Genomic DNA, 26,864 nt, shown 5'->3' with positions numbered 1-26,864 from the left:
CTGATTTCCCTCAGCTGTGGTCAGAGAATGTATAGTGTATCATTTCAGCCCTTTAAACATATTGGGAGTTGTTTTATGCCCTACCATGGGGTCTGTCCTAGAGCCCTATAGGACTGAGTGCCCCAGAACCGACTGCCACTCTAACCCTCATATCCTATACTTGCCCTTCACTTACTTGGCCCATGCTGGCCTCCTTGCTATTTTTCAAGCACTCCCAGGCACGTTCCCATCTCAAGGTCTTTGCATTGTGATTCCCTCTGCCTGGAACGTTCTTTTTCTAATTTTTGCCTAGCTCACTATTTCACCTCCTTCAGATCTTTACTCAAAAGTCGCCTTTCCAGCAAGACTTTGGTGATCACTCTATTTAATTTGCAGCCTCCAGTGTTCTGTTCCTCTTTCCTGCTTTATTTTTCTCCATAGCACCAGTTTTCATTGGTTACACTGTGTATGTTACTTGTTTATATCTTTCTCCATTAGGATATAAGCTCCTAAAAGTGGTATTTTTGCTTGATTTGTTTACTGGTTCATCTCTAGCACACAGAACAGTGGTTGGCACATAGCAGAAGCTCAATTTGTATTTTAGAAATAAATGCATGAGAAACTAATACAATCTGTCCTAATGTGGGTTATGGTTGGCTTCCCTGCCTCCAGAAGGTTATGCCTGGGGAAAACCAGGTTGTTCCAGGCAGGGGAAATGCCCAGTTAACTGCAGGCAAGGCATATTCCATATTGAATGGGCCAATAAGAGAGAGTTAGGTCTGTTTACATTGGCCAAAATAGAAGAATGAGTGTTTAATGTTATTACTTTTTCAGCTTTTCTCTATGTTTGAAAATTTTCATAATAAAAGCTTTAGAAAATAAGAAGTAGGGTAGTTGGTGATGTGCTCCTTGATATAATATGGACATGTTTTTTCATCTACCAATGAAATGGAGATCTTGGGGCACCTGGGTTGCTCAGTGGGTTGGGCATTTGGCTCTTGGTCTCAGCTCAGGTCTTGATCTCAGGGTCATGGGGTTCGGTCTTTTGGATTAAGGGCCCACTGTAAATGACTTCATTTAAACTGAGTCACCTCTGGGGTGCCTGGGTGGCTTAGTGGGTTAAGTGTCTGCCTTTGGCTCAGGTCGTGATCCCAGAGTCGTGGGATTGAGCCCCACGTCAGGCTCTCTGCTCAGCAGGGATCCTGCCTCTCCCTCTCTCTCTGCTGCTTCCCCTGTTTGTACTCTCTTTTAAATAAAATACTTTTTAAAATAGGGGCACTCCCTTTATATAGTGTTTCCCTTTATATAGTGTCTCAGTGGGTTAAGCCTCTGCTTTTGGCTCGGGTCATGATCCCGGGGTCCTAGGGTTCCCCCCCCCACAATGTAGGGCTCTCTGCTCAGCGGGGAACCGGCTTCCCCCTCTCTCTCTGTCTGCCTCTCTGCCTACTTCTGCCTACTTGTGATTTCTCTCTCTGTCAATTTTTTTACTTCTTTAATAAAAAATCTTTAAAAAAATAAACTGAATCACCTCTTTATTTATGTTTTAAAGATTTATTTATTTGAAGGAGTGAGTGGGGAAGGGGTAAAGGGAGAGAGAGAGAGCATCCTGAAGCAGACCTCCTGCTGAATAGGGAGCTCCACGCGCCGGGCTGGATCCTAGGACTATGAGATATTGACCTGAGCTGAAATCAAGAGTCAGAGGCGTAACCACTTGGAGCCACCCAGGCGCCCCCGGCATCACCTCTTTAAACACTACCTCCAAACACAGTCACCTTCTCAAGTCCCAGAAGGTTAGGATTTTACCATATGAATTTGGTGGGAGGGACAAAACCCCAGCCCATAACACTGACATATTTGAGATGCTGCAAACTGGTTTGCTTGTTGTTTTCTTCCTCTCTGCAAATACTCGATGTTGTATTTCTGAGTTCTGTTACTATCCTTACCTGATTTCCAGCTTTTGAAATTTCTTGACGTCTCTCTGCTGGAATTAGCTGCTCCTAACTTGACAGCATCACCTCCCTCTTCTGTAGTTCCCCGGGCATCACAGGGAGGAAGCCTAGCATTACACTTCTAAGAATCTCTTTCTTTGCGTTTGCTAATGCCAGGAACACATAAAGAATCTGGGAGATAAAAGAGACGTTGTGTTTTTTTTTTTTTTTCTGCTCTCAGTTGTGGGCAGACAGAGGAGCAAACAGCGGGACCTGAAGTTCTCATTAGCTCCCAAGCATGCTACTACAAGTCACTTCTTTTAATACTGTGGGTGGATGAGAAGACAGTGGGTCCTCCCAGAGCTCTTGAGCAGGGCTGGGATTTAGGGTGAGGTAAGTGAGTCAGGGTCTAAGGGCAAGGCCAGTGTCTGTTTTTATTTAAAACTTTGACATTTTGTTCAGCATAGATTTTTTTTTTCCATAAGTGGTCTTTTTCTAGATGGTGCATTAAAGTATTTTTGATTCGGATAAGTGAATTGGGATGGTTCATTCCTGTGTCAACTCGCCTGGGCTCTAGGATGCCCAGATAGCTGGGAAAACACTATTTCTGGATGTGTCTGTGAGGGTGTTTTGGGAAGAGATTTGAACTGGCGGACTAAGTAAAGATCACCCTCACCAGTGCAGGCAGGCATCTTCCAATCCACTGAGGGCCTGGGTAGAATGACCACGCAGAGTGAAGGGCGAGTTCGATTTTTTTTTTTTTTTAACTTGAGCTGGGACATTCATCTTTTCCTGGCCCTGGTCATAGGTGCCTTTGGTTCCTAGTCTTTCAGACTCAGACTGTGAGTGACAGCATTGGCCCTGTGATTCTGAGGCCTTTGGACTGATTTATACCACCAGCTTTCCTGATTGTCTAGCTTGCAAACAGCTGACTGTGGGACTTCTCAGCCTCCGTAACCATGTGAGCCAATTCCTAGAGTAAATCTCCCTTCATATCTATGTATCTCTATTCCGTTGGTTTGTTTCTCTGGAGAACCCTAATACATAGTGCCTTGGTGCTCTCTTAAAGTTTATGTCCAAGGCGACTGCCTCACTCGCCTTGCCCTATCCCTGGTCTTGCCCTTGGGGAAGCTCGACGCTTCCAGTTTGCTTCTGGAATTCACTCACTTTGGTGAGGCAGGCTGAGACGGGTGACAGCGGCTTGCTTGCCCTGCATATCCTAGCCTTCCAGTGATGGAGTAAGCCTCAACGTCCCCCTTCCTACTCAAAATGCAGAGTGGCTTCTGTTCTTCTGATGGAACCTTGATCCATACAACCTTTCATCAACTGTATTCACTTTTTTTTTCTGATCACATTTGTGGATTTACATCTGTTTTATTCTTTTACTCTCATCTGAGTAATGTTTTGGTATGGAGCAGAGGAAAATTTATAGGTTAAATCTGCACATTTTTCTAAAAATCCCTCTATCCTCAAATTCCCAGAGTTCTGAATCATTTGAACAATTACTCATCACCCGTTGCATCATGTCAAATTATAACTGATCACGTCTTCTCCATTTTTGTGCAAAATTTAAATCTTCAGTACTCCTCGTGTCTAACACGTCCTACGTTATCTGACCTCATTCCCTCCTCAACCTTATCTTTGGCCAGTTTCTGCTTTGCTCAATTTGTTGCAGCCAACCTGACCTCCTGCTCTTCTTCGAACATGCCAGCCTCATCCTCAATTCAAGAGTTTTTGCACTACCTCCTTCCCTCTGGAAGAGTCTTCCCCAGATTTGAACCCTTGCTTCATTCACTTCTCTGTTCAAATGTCCTTCCTCAGAGTGGCTTTCAATGCTCTATGTGACAGAGTCTCTCCCCTTACTCCCCATGTCCTTCTTAGGTTTCAGTTCCCTTCAAAGCAATGACCAGTAGCTGAGATTATATAAGAGATTTGTTTATTTGCTCATTTTCCCTCTGGAATGGAAAACATTTTGTATTTTCACTGCTGCATCCCCAGAATCTTGAACAGGTGCCTACCGCATGGTGAACACTCCAATATGTTTTTCAAAGATTTTATTTATTGGGGTGCCTGGGTGGCTCAGTCATTAGGCATCTGCCTTTGGCTCAGGTCCCAGGGTCCTGGGATTTTTGTCCAAAGCCCGCTTTGGGCTCCATGCTCAGTGGGGAGCCTGCTTCTCCCTCTCCCACTCCCTCTGCTTGTGTTCCCTCTCTCACTGTGTATCTCTCTGTCAAATAAATAAATAAAATATATTTTTTTAATTTTTAAAGATATTTATTTATTTATTTGACAGAGAGAGATCACAAGTAGGCAGAGAGGCAGGGAGAGAGAGAGGAAGGGAAGCAGGCTCCCTGCTGAGCAGAGAGCCCGACGTGGGACTCCATCCCAGGACCCTGAGATCGTGACCTGAGCTGAAGGCAGAGGCCTAACCCACTGAGCCACCCAGGCACCCAATAAATAAAATCTTTAAAAAAAAGATTTTTTTAAAATATTTTTTTAAAAGATCTTTTTTTTAAAGATTTTATTTATTTATTTATTTTTAAGATTTTATTTATTTATTTGAGAGAGAGAGCATGTGCACAAGTGGAGGGAGGGGTAGAGAGCAAGAATCCCAACCAGACCTTGTGCTGAATGCAGAGCCCACTTGGGACTCGATCCCAAGACCCTGAACTCATGATTCTAGCTGATACCAAGAGTTGGATGCTTAACTGACTGAGCCACCCAGACACCCCACTCTAATATTTTTTGAGTGTTTACACTGGAATGGATCTCACGATCCTTTGGTTTTGGCAAATAAATTAAAGATATATATTTTTTTCTTTTCCATGAGGTTCTGGTGTCACTTAGTCAGCTGTAACTCCTCCAGGGTCTCCATTTCCTGCCCCTGACTCTTGTCTGAGACAGTCTTTTTTTTTTTTTTTTTTTTTAAAGATTTTATTTATTTATTTGTAAGAGAGAGAGTGAGAGCGAGCACAGGCAGACAGAGTGGCAGGCAGAGTCAGAGGGAGAAGCAGGCTCCCTGCGGAGCAAGGAGCCCGATGTGGGACTCGATCCCAGGACGCTGGGATCATGACCTGAGCCGAAGGCAGCTGCTTAACCAACTGAGCCACCCAGGCGTCCCTTGTCTGAGACAGTCTTACAATTCCTGGGAGGATCTCTGGCCTCTGGCCTCTGCCACGTGAGTAAGGGTCAGACTTGCCCTCTGTTTGGACATGCCTGATCTCAGACACCTGGAAGCTGACAGCCCCTGTGGGAGCCCCTCTTACCAAGCAAGTGTATCAGTTGCCTCTTAAGATGCCCAGATGCAAACTCTCCCACAAAAGGATTCTTTTTTTTTTTTTTTAAGATTTTATTTACTTATTTGACAGACAGAGGTCTCAAGTAGGCAGAGAGGCAGGCCGAGACAGAGAGGGGAAGCAGGCTCCCTGCCGAGCAGAGAGCCCGATGCGGGGCTCGATTCCAGGACCCCAGGATCACGACCCGAGCCGAAGGCAGAGGCCTCAACCCACTGAGCCACCCAGGCGCCCCCCACAAAAGGATTCTGATTTCCTCTACCATTCTCAAGTCTTCCTTACAAAAAATATTTTTTTAAATCTACCCTCATTTTTTAAAAAAAGATTTTATTTATTTGACAAGTAGGCAGAGAGGCAGGCAGAGAGAGAAGGGGAAGCAGGCTCCCTGCTGAGCAGAGAGCCCGATGTGGGGCATGATTCCAGGACCCTGGGATCATGACCTGAGCCGAAAGTATAGGCTTTAACCCACTGAGCCACCTAGGCACCCCTCTAACCTCGTCTTTTAACTTAAATACATTTTAATACTTTTTTATGTTGGAATAATTTAGATGTACAGAGAGTTGCAAAGAGAGTACGGAGTTTCTATATAAAATTACCCAGTGCCCCCCCAAGTTTGACAGCTCATGCAACCATAGTACAATTGTTAAAACTAAGAAGTTAGCATTGGTGCAGATCAATGTCCAGGTTTTACCTGGATTTCGTCAGCCCTTCTGTGAAAACCCTTGTTAATATGCCAGGATCCAATCCCAGATACCTTGCTATGTTTAGGCATCATATGTTGTTAGTCTTCTTTGGTTCCAACTTTAGTATATGTGCTGCCGAAGTGAGCACAGTCTTCTTTGGTCTTTGACAGTTTCTCAGTCTTTGATTTTCCTGACCATGGCATTTTCAAAGAGTACTGGTCAGTGATTTTGTAGAATGCCCCTAAAATTGGGTTTATATGAAGTGCTTCCTTATGATTCAACCAGTTATGGGTTTTGGTAAGAATACCATGGGGGGAAGTGCCTTCTTTCTCACATTGAGTCCTGGGGTTTAATGTTTAATTTTATATGTCAACTTGACAGGGTCATGGGGCACCTGAATATTTGGTCAAACATTATTCTGGGTGTTTTTTTTTTTTAATTTAAAGATTTTATTTATTTATTTGACAGACAGAGATCACAAGCAGGCAGAGAGGCAGGCAGAGAGAGAGAGGAGGAAGCAGGCTCCCTGCCAAGCAGAGAGCCCGATGCGGGACTCGATCCCAGGACCCTGAGATCATGACCTGAGCCGAAGGCAGTGGCTTAACCCACTGAGCCACCCAGGTGCCCCTATTCTGGGTGTTTTTAATGAAAGTAACGTTTAAATTGTTAGCCTGAGTAAAGCAGATTGCTCTCCCTATTTTGGGTGGGCCTCATCCAATCAGTAGAAGGCCTGAATAGAACAAAAAGGTTGACCCTCCCTCAATCAAGAGGGAATTCCTCCTGCCTGACTGAATGAGCTGGACATGGATTTTTTTGTGTGTGTGTTTTGTTTTCCTGCATTTGGACTTGAACTGAAGCATTGGCTTTTCCTGCTGGCCTTTGGACGAGAAGTAGACCATTGGTTCTCTTAGGTTTCCAGCTTGATGACTTCAAATCTGGGGACTTGTCAATCTCCATAATGATGTGAGCCAATTCCTTATATCTCTCTTTCTGTCTCCCCCCCGCCCCCGCCACAATCTCTGCCCCACTCCATCTCTTGTTCTCTCTCTCTCTCCATGTATATATGTATACACACACAGACACACACAGACACACACACATCTTATTAGTTCTGTTTCTCTCGAGAACCCTGGTTACGAAAAAGGGTTACTTAATATCAACCTGACTTATCCCTGGGTGATGTTAACTTGATCACTTGGTTAAATTAGTAGCTGCTAGGTCTCTCCACTGCAAAGTTACTCCTTTTCCCTTTCCACGCTTTGTTCTTTGGAAGTGAGTCACTAAGCCCACCTTCAATGAATAAATGTATTTTGAAACTTCATATCACTGTATCAAGGGCATAATCAGTGTTGCTATAAATAGAGGGCAAATATAAAAATGAATACAGGAAAACAAAACAATGTCGTTAAAATCTATACAGATACTTATTTGGTGATCCCATTTTAAGTAACAAACCCCCACAGTAACAGGTTAAAACAATACAGTAATTTATTTTGCCCAGGAGTCTGCCACCTGGGCAGGGCTGGACAGGGAAGGCTTGTCCCTGCTGTAGCAGCACCATAGGGTGGATCGACCCACTTCCAGGATTGCCCCCTCACACAGCTGGCAAGTTGGTGCTGGTTGTCAGCCGGAGCTCAGCCAGGGCCTGGGGCTAAGGGCTTTGGGTTGCTTGATTCCATGTGGGCCTCTCAGTGTGGCCCGGGCGCTCTCAGAGCATGGGTTCCAGGGCTGAATGTTCTAAGAGAGAGCAAGAGAAACAAATGAAAGGTACATCGTGTTTTAGGATCTGGCCTTGGAAGTCACATAGTGTCACTTCTGTTGAATTCTGCTCGTCAGGATAGCCATGAAAGCACACCAGGCTTCCAAAGGGAGGGAGCATAGACTCTACCTCTCACTGGGGAGTGGAAAGGTTCTCAAAGAGCATGTGGGGTGTAAGCTGTAAACTATCACAGTCGTGTTGCCTGCTGAAGGCTCTGACCTGGAGGCTGCTCCACTGTTATTTAAGAAGAGAGAGAGAGTGGGGCGCCTGGGTGGCTCAGTGGGTTAAGCCTCTGCCTTTGGCTCAGGTCATGATCTCAGGGTCCTGGGATCGAGCCCCCCCTCTCAGGCTCTCTGCTCAGCAGGGAGCCTGCTTCCCTTCCCTTCTCTCTGCCTGCTTGTGATTTCTGTCTGTCAAATAAACAAATAAAATCTTTAAAAAAAAAAAAAAAGAAGAAGAAGAAGAGAGAAAGAAAGGTATTAGCAAGTTCCAGAGCAACCTCCCGAATTGGCCAGCCCCACACTGAGACTGTTGCTTTCAAAGGAGAATGAATGGAAAGGACATATTTTTCTTACCACGTACTTCTGAGTCTGTAGAGGTGCTTTGAACTTGAGCCTCCTTGACTTCCAAATCCTTTCCTCTCCCTGCATCTTTCCACATGTGAGTCTCTCTTCTTCACTTACCCTCACTCCCGTCTCTGCCCAAGAAACTCCCTTTCACTCTTGCAAACCCAGTTCCTCCTCTGAGGCAAGAACAACAACATCCTACTTATTCTCGCCCTTATTTTTCCCTTGCCTTGTAATTTCTCTGAGACCCGTTTGGCTTCCCACATTCGCTCACTACATTTTGAATTCCCAAGGCATAGGAACTACATGCTATTTGTGGTCAGAAATTTTTGCCCATTTTACCTCTTCTTGCCACACTGTACCCCCACCCTCTACTTCCTACCTCGACAACTCCTATTCATCCTTAAAAACCCAGACTGGCTAATAATTTCTAAATGAAGTGCTTGCTACCTCCTCCCAACTGAACTATTAACTTCATCTTCTGTAACTTCATCTTCTGTAATCTCTCAGGATCTCGTCTGTATCCTTAGGACAATGTCTGGGTGTTCTGATGCGATTCTATAGATAGGATACCAGGCTTTCGGGGCTGGGAATGAGTTACATTATCCTTGCCCTTGACCGGTTCCCCGGCACTAGACCCTGAGATGAGAATTCACGTTCTTAGAAGGAACTCCTAAGGAGTGAGGGGAGCAGGTCATAGAAAAGGAAGATGTCAAGCAAGGATAGGATGAGAGGCAAGAGTATCTTTAGCCTAATCCTGCAGGGAGCTCTGGAGTGATACACGTCACAATTTGTCATAATGGGAGGCAGGGAAGCTGGTTTCCATACTCCGGCACCTGACTGTTATTGGCTAAGGGTCACCCCAGAAGACATAAACCCTAGGTATTTCCAGCTTTCTGTGTGAGCAGACAAGACAGTGGAAATAGCCCAAAAGCAGGTACCAGAAGCTGTCACAAGTGCTACCATTTGTAGCAAAGCACACAACCGGAGACAGGCACACAGAAAAAGCAAAAGGATCCCACAGGATCTGGGTAGGCCCCCAACAGTGTCAGCTACAATCCTGGATCTTAGTGAATGTCTTTGGAAAGAAGAAATGACTAGGAAACCGGGGAGGCCATCAGCACACCGATGGCATCAGAGTCGCAAATTGAGGGATAGATTTAACTTGCATGCACGGCCCTGAGCTAAAAATGAAAATAAAGCTAATTTAAATAAAGATAATTTAAAAATAAATTAAAATAACGATAATTCTTTGTAAGATTTCGCTAGCAAACTGGAAAACCCGGGTGACTTTCTGACGAGATAAAAATGGCTGAAATTAATTCAAGAGAAGAAAGAAAATGTAGACAGACCAGTATTAATGGGTAAAATTAATGGATGAAAAGTATTTCAAAGAACTGCCTGCTTTATCAGATCTTTGAAAACACGTCATTTAAATTGTTCCAGAGCTAAAGAAAACAGGGACACTTCACAGTTGTTTTTAAAAAAAGCTGATAAAACTGAAACCTGACAAGAATACTGAGCGCACATACAGCCTGCAAGCTGGCTTTTTTATAAAAATAGATGTGAAATTCTCTATGAAACATTAGCAAGTAGACAAGCATACACTTGACGCTATCGATATGGCGTACCACGTGGATGGGTTCCAGTGGTCCTTTGTCATTTTGGGCTGCCTGGCATTCTGTGGTCCTTTCAGAGGGAATCGCATGAGAGATGGGAGGCAGCTCTGCCCCCCATGAGGGAAGCTATAGGGAGATAAGGTCCTGTCCCTACATCCCAAGCAGCTTGGAACCCGAACTAGGATCTAGTGCCACCAATGGATGTTTCTACTTGGGGCTTAGGATTTGGAAGATGGACAGCAGAAGCTCAGGGATAATCAAGAAATTATTCACGATTATTCAGAGTGGCTGTGGCAGAACCAAGAGTCCAGTAGTGTGGCTGACACTGTCAAATGGTGGTGTCGGTCTTGGTGGCAGTGGCATGTCTCTGGCTTCACAGATGGTGCCATCTTGAGTAGCATTTTCTGGAGCAGGTCCCTGGCTGTGTCCTTTCTTCTTTGATGTCCCAAGTCTGATTCTGAAGCTTTTCTGACAGTTCTGTGAGCTGCTCTTTATGTGTCCTTCCAATAAGCTCCTTTTCTGCTTAAGTTAGCCAGAAGTAGTTTATGTTGTTTATTACCCAAAACTCATATTGCGTATAGAGGTCAAAAGTAAAAATAATAGTAATAATAATAATAATTTTATTTTTTTTAAAGATTTTATTTATTTGACAGAGAGAAATTACAAGTACACTGAGAGGCAGGCAGAGAGAGAGAGAGAGAGAGAAGGAAGCAGACTCCCTGCTGAGCAGAGAGGCCGATGCGGGACTCGATCCCAGGACCCTGGGATCATGACCTGAGCCAAAGGCAGCGGCTTAACCCACTGAGCCACCCAGGCGCCCCAATGATAATAATTTTAAAAAGCATATGCTCATCACTGTTGATGCCCAGAAGGCATTTGATAAAACTCAAGATCCATTTCTGATAATAACCCTTTCTGAAGGAGGAATAAATGGATACCACTTTAATGCAATAAATAATATATATCTCAAACCGAAAGCAAGCATCATGCTTAATAGTGAGGCACTGGAAGCCCTGCTGGGAATGTCAGGAGCGACGCAGGCTTTCCTACTCTCACTAATGTTACTTAACAGAATTCTAGATGGGCAATTAGATAGGAAAAAAATAATGTGAAGTACCCGTATTATAAAGAAAGAGGCCAAGTTATTATCTCATGCATCAATGTGAGTTCCTGAAAAACCCAACAGCCTCAACAGAAAATTATGAGAAAGAACTAAAGTCTATCAAGGTGGCTGGTTACAAAAATGATTTTGTCCTAGAGACAAACAACAGAAAATACAATGGCATAAAAATATCCCATTTAGGCGTTCCTGGGTGGCTCAGTGGGTTAAAGCCTCTGCCTTCAGCTTGGGTCATGATCCTGGGGTCCTGGGATCAAACCCCACTTTGGGCTCTCTGCGCAGCAGGGAGCCTGCTTCCCTTCCTCTCTCTCTGCCTGCCTCTCTGCCTACTTGTGATCTCTATTTGTCAAGTGAATAAATAAAATCTTTTTTAAAAATGCCATTTATAATAGCAACAGAGAGGAACAAACTCATTAATGTTACATAGACCTATGGAAGGGAACTGTAGTAATTTTGAGAAGCATTAAAAATCCTTGTATAAGCGCGCCTGGGTGGCTCGGTTGGTTAAGTATCTGCCTTCTGTTCAGGTCATGATTCCAGGGTCCTGGGATTGAGTCCCAGGTCTGGGCTCCCTGCTCGTGTGGGGAGTCTGCTTCTCTCTCCCTCCCGCAGCCCCTCCCCCTATTTGTACACACACACACTCTCTCAAATAAAAAAGTAAAATCCTTTTAAAAATCTTCTGTAATTTAAAAAAATTGTTTATTCTCAGATAAGAAGGTAAATACTGTCATGATGTCAATTTTCCCTAAATTAACCTATGTAAATTAATCCCCTTTAAGGATTAAACTCATCTGAGAGAAAAAGGAAACAGCCAATCAAATACTAAGAGGTATTGTCCTACCAAACACTGCAATATGTTCTAAACCCATATTATCAGGGAATATAGAGACATATCATTGAGATAGAACACAATGTTTAAGAACTTTAAATGTATGTGGCGTTTAATCTGTGATAAAAAGTGACATTATAAAGCAGTGGGAAAAAGTGAGATAGTTTTTTTGGAAATGGCACTGAAACAGCTGGCTAGCCATGTAAGGTGGGTAAAAGGCAACATCCCTACCTCATCTCTCACCGAAAATAAATTCCAGATGGAGCCATCATTAAGAGTTAGACCAAAGGGCACAACTGGGTGGCTTAGTTGTTAAGCATCTGCCTCCAGCTCAGGTCATGATCCCAGGGTCCTGGGATCAAGGCCTGCGTCAGGCTCCCTGCTTGGTGGGAGGCCTGCTTCTCTCTCTCCCACCCCGCTGTTTCTGTTCCTTCTCTCACTGTGTATCTCTCTGTTATATAAATAAATAAATAATATATATTTTTTAAAGTAAGACAAAAGAAAAAAATTAGGAACCATAATAACCCTAAATGAAAACAAAGTGGGTATTCTTATGATTTTGGAAAGGGGAAAGCCTGTTTTCTTTTCTTTTCTTTTTTTTTTTTTAAAGATTTTATTTATTTATTTGACAGAGAGAAATCACAAGTAGATGGAGAGGCAGGCAGAGAGAGAGAGGGAGGAGGAAGCAGGCTCCCCGCTGAGCAGAGAGCCTGATGTGGGACTTGATCCCAGGACCCTGAGACCATGACCTGAGCCGAAGGCAGCAGCTTAACCCACTGAGCCACCCAGGCGCCCGAAAGCCTGTTTTCTTAATCATGTTTATAAAAAAAAAAAATCAGAAACCTTTATGAAAAAAGACTGATCAACCTGACCATATAAAATAAGTATAATTTTCTATTTAATATCAATATCCTATTAATATCAAAATATCTATTTAATTTTCTATTTAATATCATATTTAATATCAAATATGGTGAAAATTAAATAATCAAATGGTATAGACCAAGGAATAATGTAATTCACATACAAAGTGCTTTTATTAGCAGACATTTATAAAAAGAACACATCAAAGAAAAAAATGGGCAAAGGATGTGGGCAGGTAAATCACACCAGTAAAAATACAAATTGCAAAAATAAAAAAAGGCATTATTAGTCATTTTCTTGCTTGCAAACAACAGAAACTGACACAGGTTTAATTTCAGCAGTAAAGGAATTTATAGGAAGCCTATCAGGCTAGTTCGCACAATAAACAGAGCCAGAGAAACAGGCTTGGGCAGAAACCCAGAAAGGCAGACACCAGTAAGAACTTGCCACTCGAGCAGCCAGCTGGACCCTCTCTGCCACCATCAACGGCTCTGCCCCCACTTCATCTCTGCTGAATACAGAGCCGCTAGAGTCACTAATTTGCTGTAATGTCTCCAACTGACCTTGCATCAAAACTTCCAGAGCCAACGCCCAGGTGGGAGGATCTGATTGCCCTTACTTAGGTCACCTTCCTGGGCTCTGCTGTCCTGGGGTTGTAAAGGAAAGCCCTGCTCCCCAGCTCCTGCCCATTTTTCACAGTGGAAGCTTGAACTGTCCTGTCTAATTTCCAAATAGAAAGTCTGTTTAGATGCCGGAGAGCTGAAGACATAGCACATGATGTTCAATTTCATTTCTACAAATACGAGCACATAACATGACATCTTCTGTTCATTGAATCTGTCAGCATAAAAAGAGTGAAAAGCTCAACACTGTCTTCGGATTGGAAAATGTGTGTCCCCCCATTCACTGTTGGCAGGATAAAACCTTTCTGGAAGGCAGCTATGCTCACTGCTATATCACCAACGCTGCACTTGATAAAGCCTTCCCGGAGGTCAGCTTGACAATAGGTGTCAAAATATGACATGTGCATACACTTTCATCCGAGGTGTCCGTTTAAGGAGATAGTTACTTGCAGGGATGGACCAAGTTTGGATCATGATGGTTACTCACTGCATTGCTCTTTCTAATTTGTGTTTCTCTGGTGCAGTGGGGGCCAGGGGTGGGTACAGAAGGGGACGGTGGAAGATTTACCGTAGAATGTTGTTTGGGGTAGGTCTTAAAAAAAGACCATCTGGGGCGTCTGGGTGGCTGAGTAGGTTAAAGCCTCTGTCTTTGGCTCAGGTCATGATCCCAGGGTCCTGGGATCTAGCCCTGCAGCGGGCTCTCTGCTCAGCAGGGAGCCTGCTTCCTCCTCTCTCTCTGCCTGCTTTTCTGCCTACTTGTGATCTCTGTCTGTCAAATAAATAAAATCTTAAAAAAGAAAGAAAAAAAGACCATCTGGGTGCTCCAATTAGGAATTCTTTTCCAACCCTGCTCTGGCCAAACTGGGGTAGGTTGACTTTGGGGCCCCATGGGACCAATAAACACAGAATGGCGGGAGGGGCCAGATTGGGAGGGAGGTCCTATGTCCCACTAAGGAGGTCCCATGTTATTTAGATATATTGTTGCCGAATAATCAATATGCTATAATGATGGCTACCTTACAAGGTATCCAATAACAACAACAACAAAAAATGAGCCCCTGTTGGATTGAAGCCTACCCTTCAATCCCTTCAGTCCTGGCTGGGGACAGGTTGTAAGTTGACTTCCACTATGGTACTATTAGCATCATGACGGAGAGGTGCCAAGAGAGTCTGCAGAAGGGATGAGGAAGGGTTAGTTAAGAGAAGAGGCTTGAGGAAATGTGTTGGGGACAGAGGGAAGAGGTTGAGCAAAGGCCCAGTTGTCTTTAGATTACCCGAGGGTGTGGAAGGAAGATCAAGACTTTCCATAGTGCTGGGGGCTGGAGGGCAACTCTTCTGTGAGCAGATTAGAGAATCGTAGTTTAGTGGACTCAGTGGAAACCACCTTTGGGTTTACAGCTAAACTACACTGATTACATTTTGAATTTCAGCTTCATGCTAGTGGGAAAAGAAGTGGCAACCGGGTGAGGGGAAGGGGCAATGTTCAATGGTGAGAAGCCTGAGCCCCGTCTAGTGGTGCTAAGCCAAGGAAGTCAGATCTGCTGATGGGCTCAGCCCTAATTTCTCTGAATCACATGAGGAACTAGGATTCCATGTGGCTTGCTTAAACTGGAGAGGAGGGCTTAGGTATTGGGGTCATATTCAGGCTAAGTCTCTAGGATAAAGAAGCAGCGTGGTAAACTTCTACTGGTCTTTGACTTTAATAAACTAAATAAATTTTAAAAAGTGAGGTTTGTTAGCATCTGTTGTGTGCCAGCCACGTAGGACAGTGCTGGGGGCTGGAGTAAAAGTAAAGAATGATATTCCGGAAAGCAGTCAGCAGGACAATCACATGGACAAGTGCTGTTGGTAGATAAGATCAAAGGTTATTTACAGCAGTCAGGAGAAAACCTGATCTTCATCAAATCAAATCCAGATCTGTCTTTGGTTAAATACCTGGCCCTAATATAAGTGGCTCAGTGTCTTAGTTTGGGTCGTCCTTAGAGCCTACAACAAAGACCTGCGTGCAGATAGTACATTTGGGAGGTGATCCGTGATGAAGTCCCAGAGAGGGAGCAGAGTAGGAAGAGGGAGACAGGGCAGTAGAGAAATCCAGAAAAAGGTACATTATTGAACTGGTTATGGAGGCAAAAGCGGCTGTATTCCTCTGGGGACTCTCTGAAGAGCCCCATTAGGTACACCTTAGAGTTGTCTGTCCAAAGGATGAGAGGCCTGGCTGGTATCTCCCATTGGTTGAAGGTTGCCTCTGTTGGGGGAGAAGGAGTTGTTAATTCAAACTATCCTCTGGAGAGAGAAAACCCTCAGGCAGAAAAGCAGAAGGGGTAAAGAGCAGGCATTTGAAGTGGGATGGTCACAGCAAAGCGGCTTACCCAGTTTATAGTGGTGGCAGGAATTGGAGATGGGCTCCAGGCATAAAATGTGTTGGAGCGAAAAGCTTTTCCTATGCTCAATTTCCTTCTAAAGCCGTTTATTCGGTCAACCAAACATTTACCAGAAACATGGTCAATGCTGGGCATCTAGGGTCAGGAAAAGAGACCTAATCTCTGCCTGAAGAGCTGATGGCCTTTTACGGATTTGGAGCGATTAGGATGGTTCTAGGAACATCTATGTCCAAAATGAAGGAGTGCTAAAAATAATTAAGTAAACAAATAAATAAATAAAAGGCAGCATGGGAAAACTAATGGAGGGCTAACTTCTTCTTGTTGTTGTTCTTTTTTTTTTTTTTTTAAAGATTTTATTTATTTATTTGACATACAGGGAGAGATCACAAGTAGGCAGAGAGACAGGCGGTGGGGGGGGGGGCGGGCACAGGCTCCCCGCTGAGCAGAGAGCCCGATGTGGGACTCCATCCCAGGACCCTGAGATCATGACCCAAGCTGAAGACAGAAGCTTAACCCATTGAGCCACCCAGGCACCCTAATGGAGGGCTACCTTCTAAGTCCATTTGATATTTAGGGAGACCACAGCCCCAAGACCCTTCCTACCACCTAAAAACAAGCAAGCAAGCAAACTTGTTACATAATGGCTGGTTATTATGAGAAAAGCGTCGTCAAAGTGCTTGAAGTTCCACTAAAAGCTATTCCTTTCTTTTGTCCCTCCCTCACCCATGATTTTCATATTTGAAAAAAAACTCAGATATGTCTGCAAAGGTTGAGGGACATCGCATTCACTCTGAAGTATGAATGATCAGATTGCTTTCTTCCTGGTATCTAGATGAGTTCAAGACGAAGTGAAGAATGGGTATTTTTACTAGGAGGTGGGAATGTAGGTGATTTGGAGGCCAGTGCAGAGCACCCTGGGTGGGGGTTGGGGGTGGTCACCTTAAAGCCCCTGTTTACTTGAGGTTGGGCCTCCAACCTGGCAGAGACATTTACTCTGAAATGTGAGGTAAGGTGGGGTTTATGTTTTAAAAAGGTGAAGGGCTTTCCCCTCCCTGATTTCTCCCTTATGCAGTAACCAGGACTCAGGCTAAAGGTCAGCAAAGGACAGTCTAGAGAGAGGAGGTCACAGACCAGTTGATTTTGAGATGAAGGTAGCCCAAAGATGTACCTTTTTTTTTTTTTTCTGCACTATTTCTTTTTTAATTGAAACCAACACTTAAAAACAGGATTCCCAAGTTCTCTTTTAAAAGTTAGATGAGGGGCGCCTTCGGCTCAGGTTGTGATCCCGGGGTCCTGGGATCCAGCCCCACATCAGGCTCCCTGCTCCATGGGAAGCCTGCTTCTCCCTCTCGCTCTCCCTGCTTGTGTTCCCTCTCTCATTGTACCTCTCTCTGTCAAATTAAAAAAAAAAAAAAAAAAAAAAAAAAAAAAAAAAGATGATCTGGGCCCTCATTTTTGCATGGAAACAACTGATCAGCTGAGTAGCAGCCACCTCCTTTAGAAAGATGTTGATTTGTAGTTTGCCAGGGTCCCCACCATTTCTTATAATCTCCCCAACAGAGTCAAATCATTTGAAGTATTGTTTGGTCAACACCATGACTGAAACACCATGATTCTTTACTTACTGATAGGACCTGCCTTGGTCCCTGTGATATTCGTGGATCTGTGACCTTTTGTTTAGAGGTCAAGTCTTGGGGCTTTGAAACAAACTTGGATTTGAAATGGATACATCTTAAAGGCACTGAATTGAAAATTAAAGGAAATATTGCATGCTTAGAGCAATGCTTGAAAACATAGCAGCTACTTTCAGCATCTGCGTGTGGGAAATGCAAGAGGGCAGGCAAAAATCGTGTTAATTTCATTCTTTCCCAGCGCCTAGCAGTGCCTAGCATACAAGAGTAACTATTTGTTGAATGAATGAATGATCGTAGAGTTCAGCGGGGATTTAAAGGTAGGGCTGCAAAGAGAGGTAATTCTGAGTATACCGTTTCATTCCAAGTCCAAGGTGCCACCTGGAAGACCAGCCTTCCGGGATGTGCCAGACTCTGTGATGGCGTTCCGGTATGCACGCAAGCAGTCCGGGTCCCTCGGGAGCCTGGCAGGGCTGGGTTGCTCAGGACCGGTCAGGGCCATGCCCATCACTTCTTCCAGCGTCTGGTAAGGGGCGGCAATCTGATCTCCGCACCTTCCCAAGGCCTTCGCCTTCAGATCAGAAGACGGAGACCCACCCACGGGGTCCATCCCCGGACGCGAGCCCAGCGCTGCCCGCCGCGCCAGGACCATGCCCACACTAGACATGGCCTGTCTCGGACTTCACAAAGCCCGACCGCCCCGGAGCCGCCAGTCGTCTGGTCTGGTTGGAGGGGGGGAACTTCCATTCCCACAGTCAACATGGCAGCCACCACGGCTTCAGCGCGGGCCGGGCGGCGCCGAGAGGCGGGTCATGTGAGCGGCCCAGCTGGGCGGATCGCGCGCGCGCGCCGGCCCGCCCGCCCCCCCGGCAGCCGCTTGCTCGCTGGCTCTCTCGGCAGTGCTCTGTGGTGTGTGAGGCGTCCGGCCCCCCGGCCCCCTGAGGCGCGGCGCGGCGCGGCGGGATGCGGCGGCGGCCGTGGCGGGGCCGCGGGCCGGGCGGGCGGGCTCGGTGATGAGTGTCGGCGGCCGCCGCCATGTCCAAGGTAACGGCGCCCGGGCCCGGGCCGCCGCCACCGGCGGCGGCGGCGGCGGGCGGGAAGGAGAAGCGCTCCTTCAGCAAGCGGCTGTTCCGGAGCGGCCGCGCGGGCGGCGGCGGCGGCGGCGGCGGCGGCGCGGGGGGCCCTGCGGGGCCCGGGCCGGCTGCGCCCGCCTCGCCGTCGTCGGCGCGCTCGGTGGGCAGCTTCATGAGCCGCGTCCTCAAGACGCTGTCTACGCTCTCGCACCTTAGCTCCGAGGGCGCCGCCCCGGACCGCGGCGGCCTCCGCAGCTGCTTCCCGCCGGGGCCGGCCGCCGCGCCCACGCCGCCGCCGTGCCCGCCGCCGCCCGCCTCGCCCGCGCCGCCCGCCGCCGCCGCCGAGCCGGTGCCCGGGGTGGCGGGGCTCCGGAACCACGGCAACACGTGCTTCATGAACGCCACGCTGCAGTGTCTCAGCAACACCGAGCTCTTCGCCGAGTACCTGGCGCTCGGCCAGTACCGGGCGGGGCGGCCCGAGCCCTCGCCTGACCCCGAGCAGCCCGTGGGCCGCGGCGCGCAGGGCCAGGGCGAGGTCACCGAGCAGCTGGCGCACCTGGTGCGGGCCCTCTGGACGCTGGAGTACACCCCGCAGCACAGCCGCGACTTCAAGGTGAGCCCCGCCGCGTCCCCGGCGCCCAGGAAGGGTCGCTGCACCCCCGCGTCCCTGGGGCACCGGCCCCCGAAGTCTTGCCTTCCTCCTTTCCCTGGCGGGGCGGCGGGCGGACCTGCGCGCGGGTCTGAAAGGGGGTGGACGGACCCCGAGTCTGGGACTGGTGCCGCTCTTTGGCAGGCAGACGCACCTGTTCATTCATCGGGTCTTTCTGGCGGGGTTACTCTGTGCCTGTCCTCGTGGAGCTTACCTTCTTGGGGACGCGAGCGTGGAGCCTGGCTTCCGAACCGCGTGACCTCAGGCAGGTGACTCAGCCTCGCGGTGCCAGTTTCCTCATCTGGTGTCCGCGTCGTACGGGTGGCCGAACCCAATGAGGTTACCCATTTTTGGCTGTTTTTGACTTCCAGGTTGGCACTTTTTTTTTTTTTTTTTAAGATTTTTATTTATTTATTTCACAGACAGAGATCCCAAGTAGGCAGAGAGGCAGGCAGAGAGAGAGAGAGAGGAGGAAGCAGGCTCCCTGCTGAGCAGAGAGCCCGATGCGGGGCTCGATCCCAGGACCCTGAGATCATGACCCGAGCCGAAGGCAGCGGCTTACCCCACTGAGCCACCCAGGCGCCCCAGGTTGGCACTTTTAAAGGGTTCAACCTGGTATGTCAGTCCCTTCCGTTGTCCATAGTACCGTGTGTATTTGCCGCGTTTATTCTTATTATTGAAGATTTCAGAAAGGTGAGAAGGTGCTATCAGACAGTGGTTCCAACAGAGTCAACTCTAGTGATGCGATTGATGTGTGGGCAGGCTACTTCAAATGGGGAGGGGGCCGGCCGGGTTAGGGTGACCTCTTGGAAGCGGTGGCGTTGGAACTGAGGCTTGAGGAACCAGGGAGAACCAGCCTTGAGGAATCCGGGGGGAATTGCTCCCCAAGTGTAAGGAAGGCAGGAGCGCTGAGAGCCTGGTGCGCTTTAACGGTGTAGCGCTGGGATCTGCAAACTCTCTGTAAGTGGCATATAGCAAATGATCAAGATGCAAAGTCAAGGCTGTTAGGTAGGTGCTTATATAACAAGAGAAAACAAATTTCCACTAATTTCTCATTGACTAAAATAAAAATATGACTAACAGTGCTTCGTAATACAGGTCTAATGAGAGAAATGGGATTCTTTTTTTGGAAGGAGTAACATTTAGCTTAATTGGAGTGCAAAATTAGTGTTCCCCGGCATCAGATTAATTACAAATATTTGGAGCGCCTGGGTGGCTCAATCATTAACACCTGCCTTCGGCTCAGGTCGTGGTCCCAGGGTCCTGCTTCTCCCTGTCACGCTTCCCCTGCTTGTTTTCCCTCTCTCCCTGTCTCTATCTCTAGCAAATAAATAAAAACTTTAAAAAGGAAAACAAAAAAAATTTAGTTCTTAGCTCACAGGCCATACAGAAAAAGGCAGTGGGCTAGGTAACGGCCCTTGGGTCGGTGTTTGCCATCTGCTGGTGCCCTTAGAGCTTAGATGAGAGCTAATTGGTGGGCTGAGCCAGTTTGTGTGGGGCCATTTAGGCTGCCCCAGGGAAATGGGCCCTTATTCTGGGAAAAGAGAGGAGAAGATGATTTGGAATCGTATGAGGGATACTTTGAGATGGGACATGAATATGGTGTTAAATAGAATGAAATCACATGGTGAGCAAGTTAATTCCTTTTGCATTCTGATTATGCCCACGAAAAGGTCTTAGCTTGGTGGTAGCCTGACTTTAAGACCTCATGCTCACTCCCCTACTTTTCTGTTTTCTTTTTTTTTAACCGAACAAACTAAGTTTAGAGGCCTTGGCAGGTACCAGTAGCTAGGATTTAATAAGGTTTCATCGTGTTTGTTTTTAAACTTGTCTTTAAAAATATTTTATTTATTTATTTGACAGAGAGAGATCACAAGTAGGCAGAGAGGCAGGCAGAGAGAGAAGTGGAAGCAGGCTCCCTGCTGAGCAGAGAGCCCGATGTGGGGCTCGATCCCAGGACCCTGGGATCATGACCTGAGCCGAAAGCAGAGGCTTTAACCCACTGAGCCACCCAGGCGCCCCATAAACTTGTCTTCTATTTGTGGCAAATGGTACTGGTTTTCCATAGATCCTGTGAAGTATCTTTTAAAATTTATTTAAATGATTTTAGTAAAATACAAAATGATAATCTGAGAATTCAGCACTTGGTTGAGGACCCACCTTGTTGAGGAATAGTACCCCCTCCCCTTTTTAAGAGTTCATTTATTTATTTGATAGTGATTCCAAGCAGGCAGAGAGGCAAGCAGAGAGAGAGGAGGAGGCAGGCTTCCCAGTGAGCAGAGAGCCCGATGCAGGGCTCCATCCCAGGACCCTGAGATCATGACCTGAGCGGAAGGCAGAGGCTTAACCCACTGAGCCACCCAGGCGCCCCTACCTGTCCCCTTTTAAGACATTTTACTTATATTTATTAATGTTCTCTTTTTCTCAAAAAGAAAAAGTGATTGCTGTTTGGTCTTGGAAATTTGAGTGAAAGTCCTGGACTGGGATAGGGACTGGAAAAAAAAATGAGTTCCATGTCAGAGATCTCAAAGTAAGAAAGTAGGAGAGAATGGCAACCAACCAGTACTGTTAAGTCTTTTTCCTTCTCTCTCTTTTTTTTTTTTTTCTCCTGCTTATAGTTGTCTGCCCATCAATAGCCACAGCAGTTGCAAACTTTTCAAGGTCAGAGACCAGTGTTTTAAGTTTGTTTTTCTACTCTTTCCAAAATGTCAAAATCAATTTCTACAGCATTTTTGTATGTGAACATTTCCATTGCATTTTAAGAGTTTTTTTTTTTTTTTTTTTAATCCATTGAAAAGCTGTGAACAGAAATGGGTCAATAATTCTAGAAGTGCAGAGGCTGATTTATAAGCATGCTTTGGCAAAGTTCAACAGATCTTCGAGTTGCTATTTTTAAAACATATAATCTTCTGAACCTGTAGTAGCTTTCACATGGCATTCATTCACTCACTTCCCATTTATTGACGGTTTACTCCATCAGTTAGGAATGCATTCCGCACAAGAAAGAGGAAGCCCTAATGATGATGTCTTAAGCAATAAAGATGTTGAGTTGGCTTACACAGTATGTCTGGAGGTTCATGTTTAATGTGGTACAGTGGCTTAAAGGGCCCAATAGGGACTCCCACCATTTCTGTGTTTCCACTCTGTTGTCCTTTGCCATTTTGTCCCTATTACATCTTTGGCTTTTTAGCCTTAATGTTTGTCAAGGCAGGAAGTCACTGGGAAAATAAAAGTTCTTCCAACAGTGCCCCCTCAGCAGGCTTCTGCTGACATCTCGGTGACTTAACCACCTCTGGCTGCCATGGAGGCTGGAAGGTGTTTCCCTTCCTAAAGGAGGGATTTGCCTCAGAGGCGGCCTGCCGAAGTGTGAGGCACTTCGATTTTGGGGGGACACTGTACCTGCCTGTGAAGATCCGAGTCCAGTGAGACCTGGTATGTTCCCCAGGACATCGCTTCTTACAGTTTCATGTGCCCATATTCACGTGGGCATCTTGTTACCAAGCTGTTTTGGGGTTGGCGGAGCTGGGGTCGGGTCTGAGATTCTGCATTTCTTTCAGTTCCCGGGTGGTGCTGATGCTGCCCGTCTAGGGAAACTGTTGGTCCAGGGGACAAGTAAAGAGTCAAAAGCGCAGTGATCTGCAGGGTGAATAGAAATTAGCCAGGCAGAGCAGGGGTGGAGGTGGCATGAAAGGGCCTGTGATTTTGGGGGAACAGTGAGACATTCGGTGGCTGGAACCAACGGGGGTGCAGAAAGTTTGGAAGAAGAGTGTTGTAAGTGGAGTGTGAATGGCTTTGTAGGCTGTGTTGGTTTGGACATTATCCTGTAGAAGCTGAGAATCCAGGGCTGATTCTTTTTATTTTTTTTTTATTATTTATTTATTATTTTTTTAAAAAGATTTTATTTATTTATCAGAGAGAGAGGGTGGGGAGAGAGTGAGCGCAGGCAGACAGAATGGCAGGCAGAGGCAGAGGGAGAAGCAGGCTCCCTGCTGAGCAAGGAGCCCGATGTGGGACTCGATCCCAGGACGCTGGGATCATGACCTGAGCCGAAGGCAGCTGCTTAACCTACTGAGCCACCCAGGCGTCCCTCCAGGGCTGATTCTTAAGTAGGAGAGTGACAGATCAGACTTCTTCCTTTTTATCCTTTTTGCCCCTGAATTAGTTAAGTCTGGTGACACTGTGGAGGTTTACTTTTTTCTCCCCAAAATATTTTATTACAGCCAAATTTGATGGGCGTTATTTTGAGCATAAGGTAAGCTGAGTTCAACACCTGTAAGGTGGATGCGAGGCATACCTGTTACCCCAGCCCCTTGCCTGTTTGTGGCAGATGTTGGTGTTTGATGCGGATACTCTTCCTGAGCTCACGTTCAGCCTTAGAATCCTGCTTAGTTCTGGGCTTCAGTGAGCACTACCAGTTCATTGGAGTTGGCAGAGAAGATAAAACCAATTTGCTCTCTTGAAAGTTTGCCTTGAGGTTTCGAAAAGCACTTAGTATGTCTTTGAGTGTGCTTTTACTGTCTTAAAGTTACTAATGATTTTCTTTGTAAGTTTTTCTATTGGAATTCTTCCTTGATTTCTAACCACATTGATTTTTGTGGATTTAGGAGCTTGCCAGGTAAATGGATTTTTGGTTTTGGATGAGCAAGATGGTTGTTAAGGTAGGACTTTAATTTCCCAGAATGAAATGGATTGACTGGCCTAACTTTGCTTTAAGAAATTTCTTTAAGAAATTTCTCTAGCTGTCACTTCTCTTTTTAAGCAGGTATTTTTCTCCTCTTTGAGCAAGGTTTTCAACCAGGGCTGTTTTGCCTGGTTCCCCAACCCCTTTATTCCTGGGTATATTTGGCCTGTCTGGAGACATACTTGGTTGACACAACTGGGTTGGGGGTGCTATGGGCTCTGCTCACCTCAGTGGGTAGTTATCTAGCCCAAAATGTCAGTAAGGCTAAGATTGAGAAACACTTTGTTGGAGGAATGTTTTGAGCTTCCTTAGGGTGTTTTTCTTACTAACCCAGACTTTAGAAGGTTACCTTGTTACTTTTTCTCCTCTTTGTGTTTCGTGTTTGTAGCAGCACTAAGATAAAATTTGGACTTCACTGGCAGGTCCTTGGATCATTGTCTTAGTAAAAACAATGAGAGAAAACAAATGATTCTGAAATCCAAATACGCAATATGCCATTTTTTAGAGGAAATGAGCTTACTGTCTTCACTAGTAGGATACTATCATGCGTGCTTCCAGGTTCCAGGTTCGTGTAGATGCTGATTTCTAGTGCTCAGTGCCTTTTGCAGTCGGTAAAAAGATGAATCGTCATCTCAAGTAACAAAGATATGTTTTAGAGCAGCCGTTTTCAAACTGTGCTCCCAAAGAACAACTAGAACATAGTGATCTACAGATAAAAGAACTGTGGGGAGTCCTTCCAAATTTGCAGCAAAACAAAAAATAATTGATGAATAGAAATTTCTCTTCCATATTTTCCCCCTTGAACTGTGGTGCTCGGAGGTGCTGCTTTATTAGTGAGAGTTCTCAGGTTCCAAGGGGAAGGAAGGTATAAATGAGAGTAGTGGCAGACAAGCTAACAGGGTAATACTGGCTCTGTTTTCACGCCTAAATTTTTCATAAACTCATGTTGAGGGCTCTGATTTTGTGCTGCAGACCTGTGGTCTAGGTTTTCTTGGTTGGTGAGATGTTTAGGATATTGGTATGTCCCAGTGGTTCCCAGGGAGTACTCAGACTTCAGGGGACCCCCTGAATTCATTTGAAAAGTAGAAAAAAAAAATTGTGTAGGTCACATTTAGCTTTGTGCCCAGGTATAGAATAGAAATTAGGTCTCTTGGGGCGCCTGGGTGGCTCAGTGGGTTAAGCCGCTGCCTTCGGCTCAGGTCATGATCTCAGGGTCCTGGGATCGAGTCCCGCATCGGGCTCTCTGCTCAGCAGGGAGCCTGCTTCCTTCTCTCTCTCTCTGCCTGCCTCTCAATGTACTTGTAATTTCTCTCTGTCAAATAAATAAATAAAATCTTTAAAAAAAAAAAAAAAAAGAAATTAGGTCTCTTCCTGGTTGGTCAGTTCCCTTGTCCATCAAATGGTGTTACTTTTGTTTCAGTGAAGCTCTACCTCTTTGAAAGAGAAAGGAGGCAACAGAGTCACCAAATTTTTGACTTAGAAGGAGATGTGGGGGAGATGTGAGTGGCCTCACCTTTATGTGGATGAAGAAACTAAGGTTCACCTGCTGGCTAGAGACTGAGGGAGCAGGACCAAGTTCTTTTTTTAATTACTGGTATTTCTTATTTTTGAGAGCGAGCGAGCACGCATGAGCACGAGGAGGGTGGGAGCAGAGGGAGAGGCAGGGAGCCGGATGCGGTATGTGATTGATCCCGGGGCCCTGGGACCATGACCCCAGTCGAAGGCATATACCTAACCGACTGAGCCACCCAGGCGCCCAGAACCTGAGTTCTGACTTCACTCTTTGTCACCCCCGCATTGCTGAGGCATGGTTGCCTTATCTTTGCAACCTCTGAAATGATAATTCTCAACATAAAACATAAGGACGTGGGGGATGTGTTGAAATGTGTCGTGTTTTTTTTTCCTCTAAGATTGTGGTACTGAATCTCTGAAAAGAAGGTTGGCTCTAGCTAGCTTTATGTATATGCCATTGCTTCTCAGACTTCGGTACTTTTGGAAGTCTGTCTTAAAAATAATCCTTTCAGACCACTTAAATGCACACAGAAATATGTGTATACAGCTTTTACATCAAAGGGCACATGCTCCGCCTGTAGGTCTGTAACTCGTTTTCCCCCATCCCCATTCTCCATGGGTAGCATGACTTGCTTTGGTTTTTTGTTTGTACGTCTAAGCGCATCTCATTCTTTTTAACAGTTGTATAGAAGTCCAACGAAGGGTGCTTAGGTTGTATAAAGTTTTTAATGATGATAGCCAATCCTTCAACATGTATCACGTCTCCTTTTCTAAAGACTGAGTCTTAGAAGTGGCACTTCTGAGTCAAAGGGAAGGTGCGTTTAAAATGTGGCTACACGTTGCCGGAGTGCCCAGCCAAGAGCTGTAGCGGACAAGATTCTCCGGCCCATCCGTGGTGCATGCTAGTGCCTGCCCCGGACATGTGCTTCCCCCTACAAGACTGCCTTTGTTCATCATTTTTTTTTTTTTTAAAGATTTTATTTATTTATTTGAGAGAGAATGAGTGAGAGAGAGCATGAGAGGGGAGAAGGTCAGAGGGAGAAGCAGACTCCCCAAGGAGCTGGGAGCCCGATGCGGGACTCGATCCTGGAAATCTGGGATCATGACCTGAGCCGAAAGCAGTCACTCAACCAACTGAGCCACCCAGGCGCCCTGTTCATCATTTTTTAAACTTAAAATTGTTTCCTTTCATAGGGTCAGTTTTGTTTGTTTTGTTGGGGATTGTCCTGACATACCAGCGCGTTTAAGGTCGCCCTTGCCCTCTACGCACTAGATGTTGATAGTACCCCTCTCCCTACCCCTTTTTTTTTAAAGTTGTATTTGTTGAATGTTGTCATATATCAGGTACTGTGCAAAGTGAATCATTGAATCATTTGGATTTTTGGTGACCCAGGTAGAAAGCAGCTGCTCTCATAATTCTCTCTTAAGTCCAGATACAAATGTAATAATACAGGTGCTTGGCCTGACTTACAGATGCTTATCCTGAATTAGTTCTTTTTTTGTCTCCCTTTGTGTGGCCTAAAGTTTTTAGTTTGACTCTCCCTCTTTTGTTTTGTTATTAGAGTGTGGTTTGATGGATTTTTCCTCTCCCCTTCTATACACTTGTCACAGTGAGGGGCTACTAAATAGGGCAGTGTTCACTGTTTGTGTAGTTCTCCACAGCTGTTTCCTATA

The 26,864-nt window shown here is 45.9% G+C and overlaps 1 protein-coding gene and 1 long non-coding RNA gene across 5 annotated transcripts in view; one reads left to right on the top strand and one right to left on the bottom strand.

The window, feature by feature from the left end:
* The window catches only part of USP31 (ubiquitin specific peptidase 31), a 212,900-nt gene that overhangs the window by 8,495 nt on the left and 177,541 nt on the right, over positions 1–26,864 (top strand). For 2 of the 4 annotated variants that reach the window (XR_009349253.1, XM_059154832.1), the window contains exon 1: positions 18,124–18,961. The exons of 1 other annotated variant lie outside the window; for it this stretch is intronic. Coding sequence is in view for 2 of the 3 variants with exons in the window: in XM_059154832.1 (XP_059010815.1) it covers positions 18,311–18,961 (651 nt within the window). In the remaining variant the exon portion in view is untranslated. Of the gene's footprint in view, positions 1–18,123; positions 18,962–26,864 lie in introns of those variants that run through there. One more of the 4 variants, XM_059154830.1, reaches the window with a different exon arrangement.
* Positions 7,347–18,123, bottom strand: LOC131819606 (uncharacterized). The gene is made up of 2 exons (XR_009349254.1): positions 17,630–18,123; positions 7,347–7,620 (listed from the first exon to the last, which is right to left on the bottom strand). It is a non-coding gene; the product is annotated as an uncharacterized LOC131819606 (long non-coding RNA).

This window comes from Mustela lutreola, chromosome 17 (genome assembly GCF_030435805.1).
Source record: "Mustela lutreola isolate mMusLut2 chromosome 17, mMusLut2.pri, whole genome shotgun sequence".
NCBI lineage: Eukaryota > Metazoa > Chordata > Mammalia > Carnivora > Mustelidae > Mustela > Mustela lutreola.
This window is presented reverse-complemented; position numbering and strand designations above follow the sequence as displayed.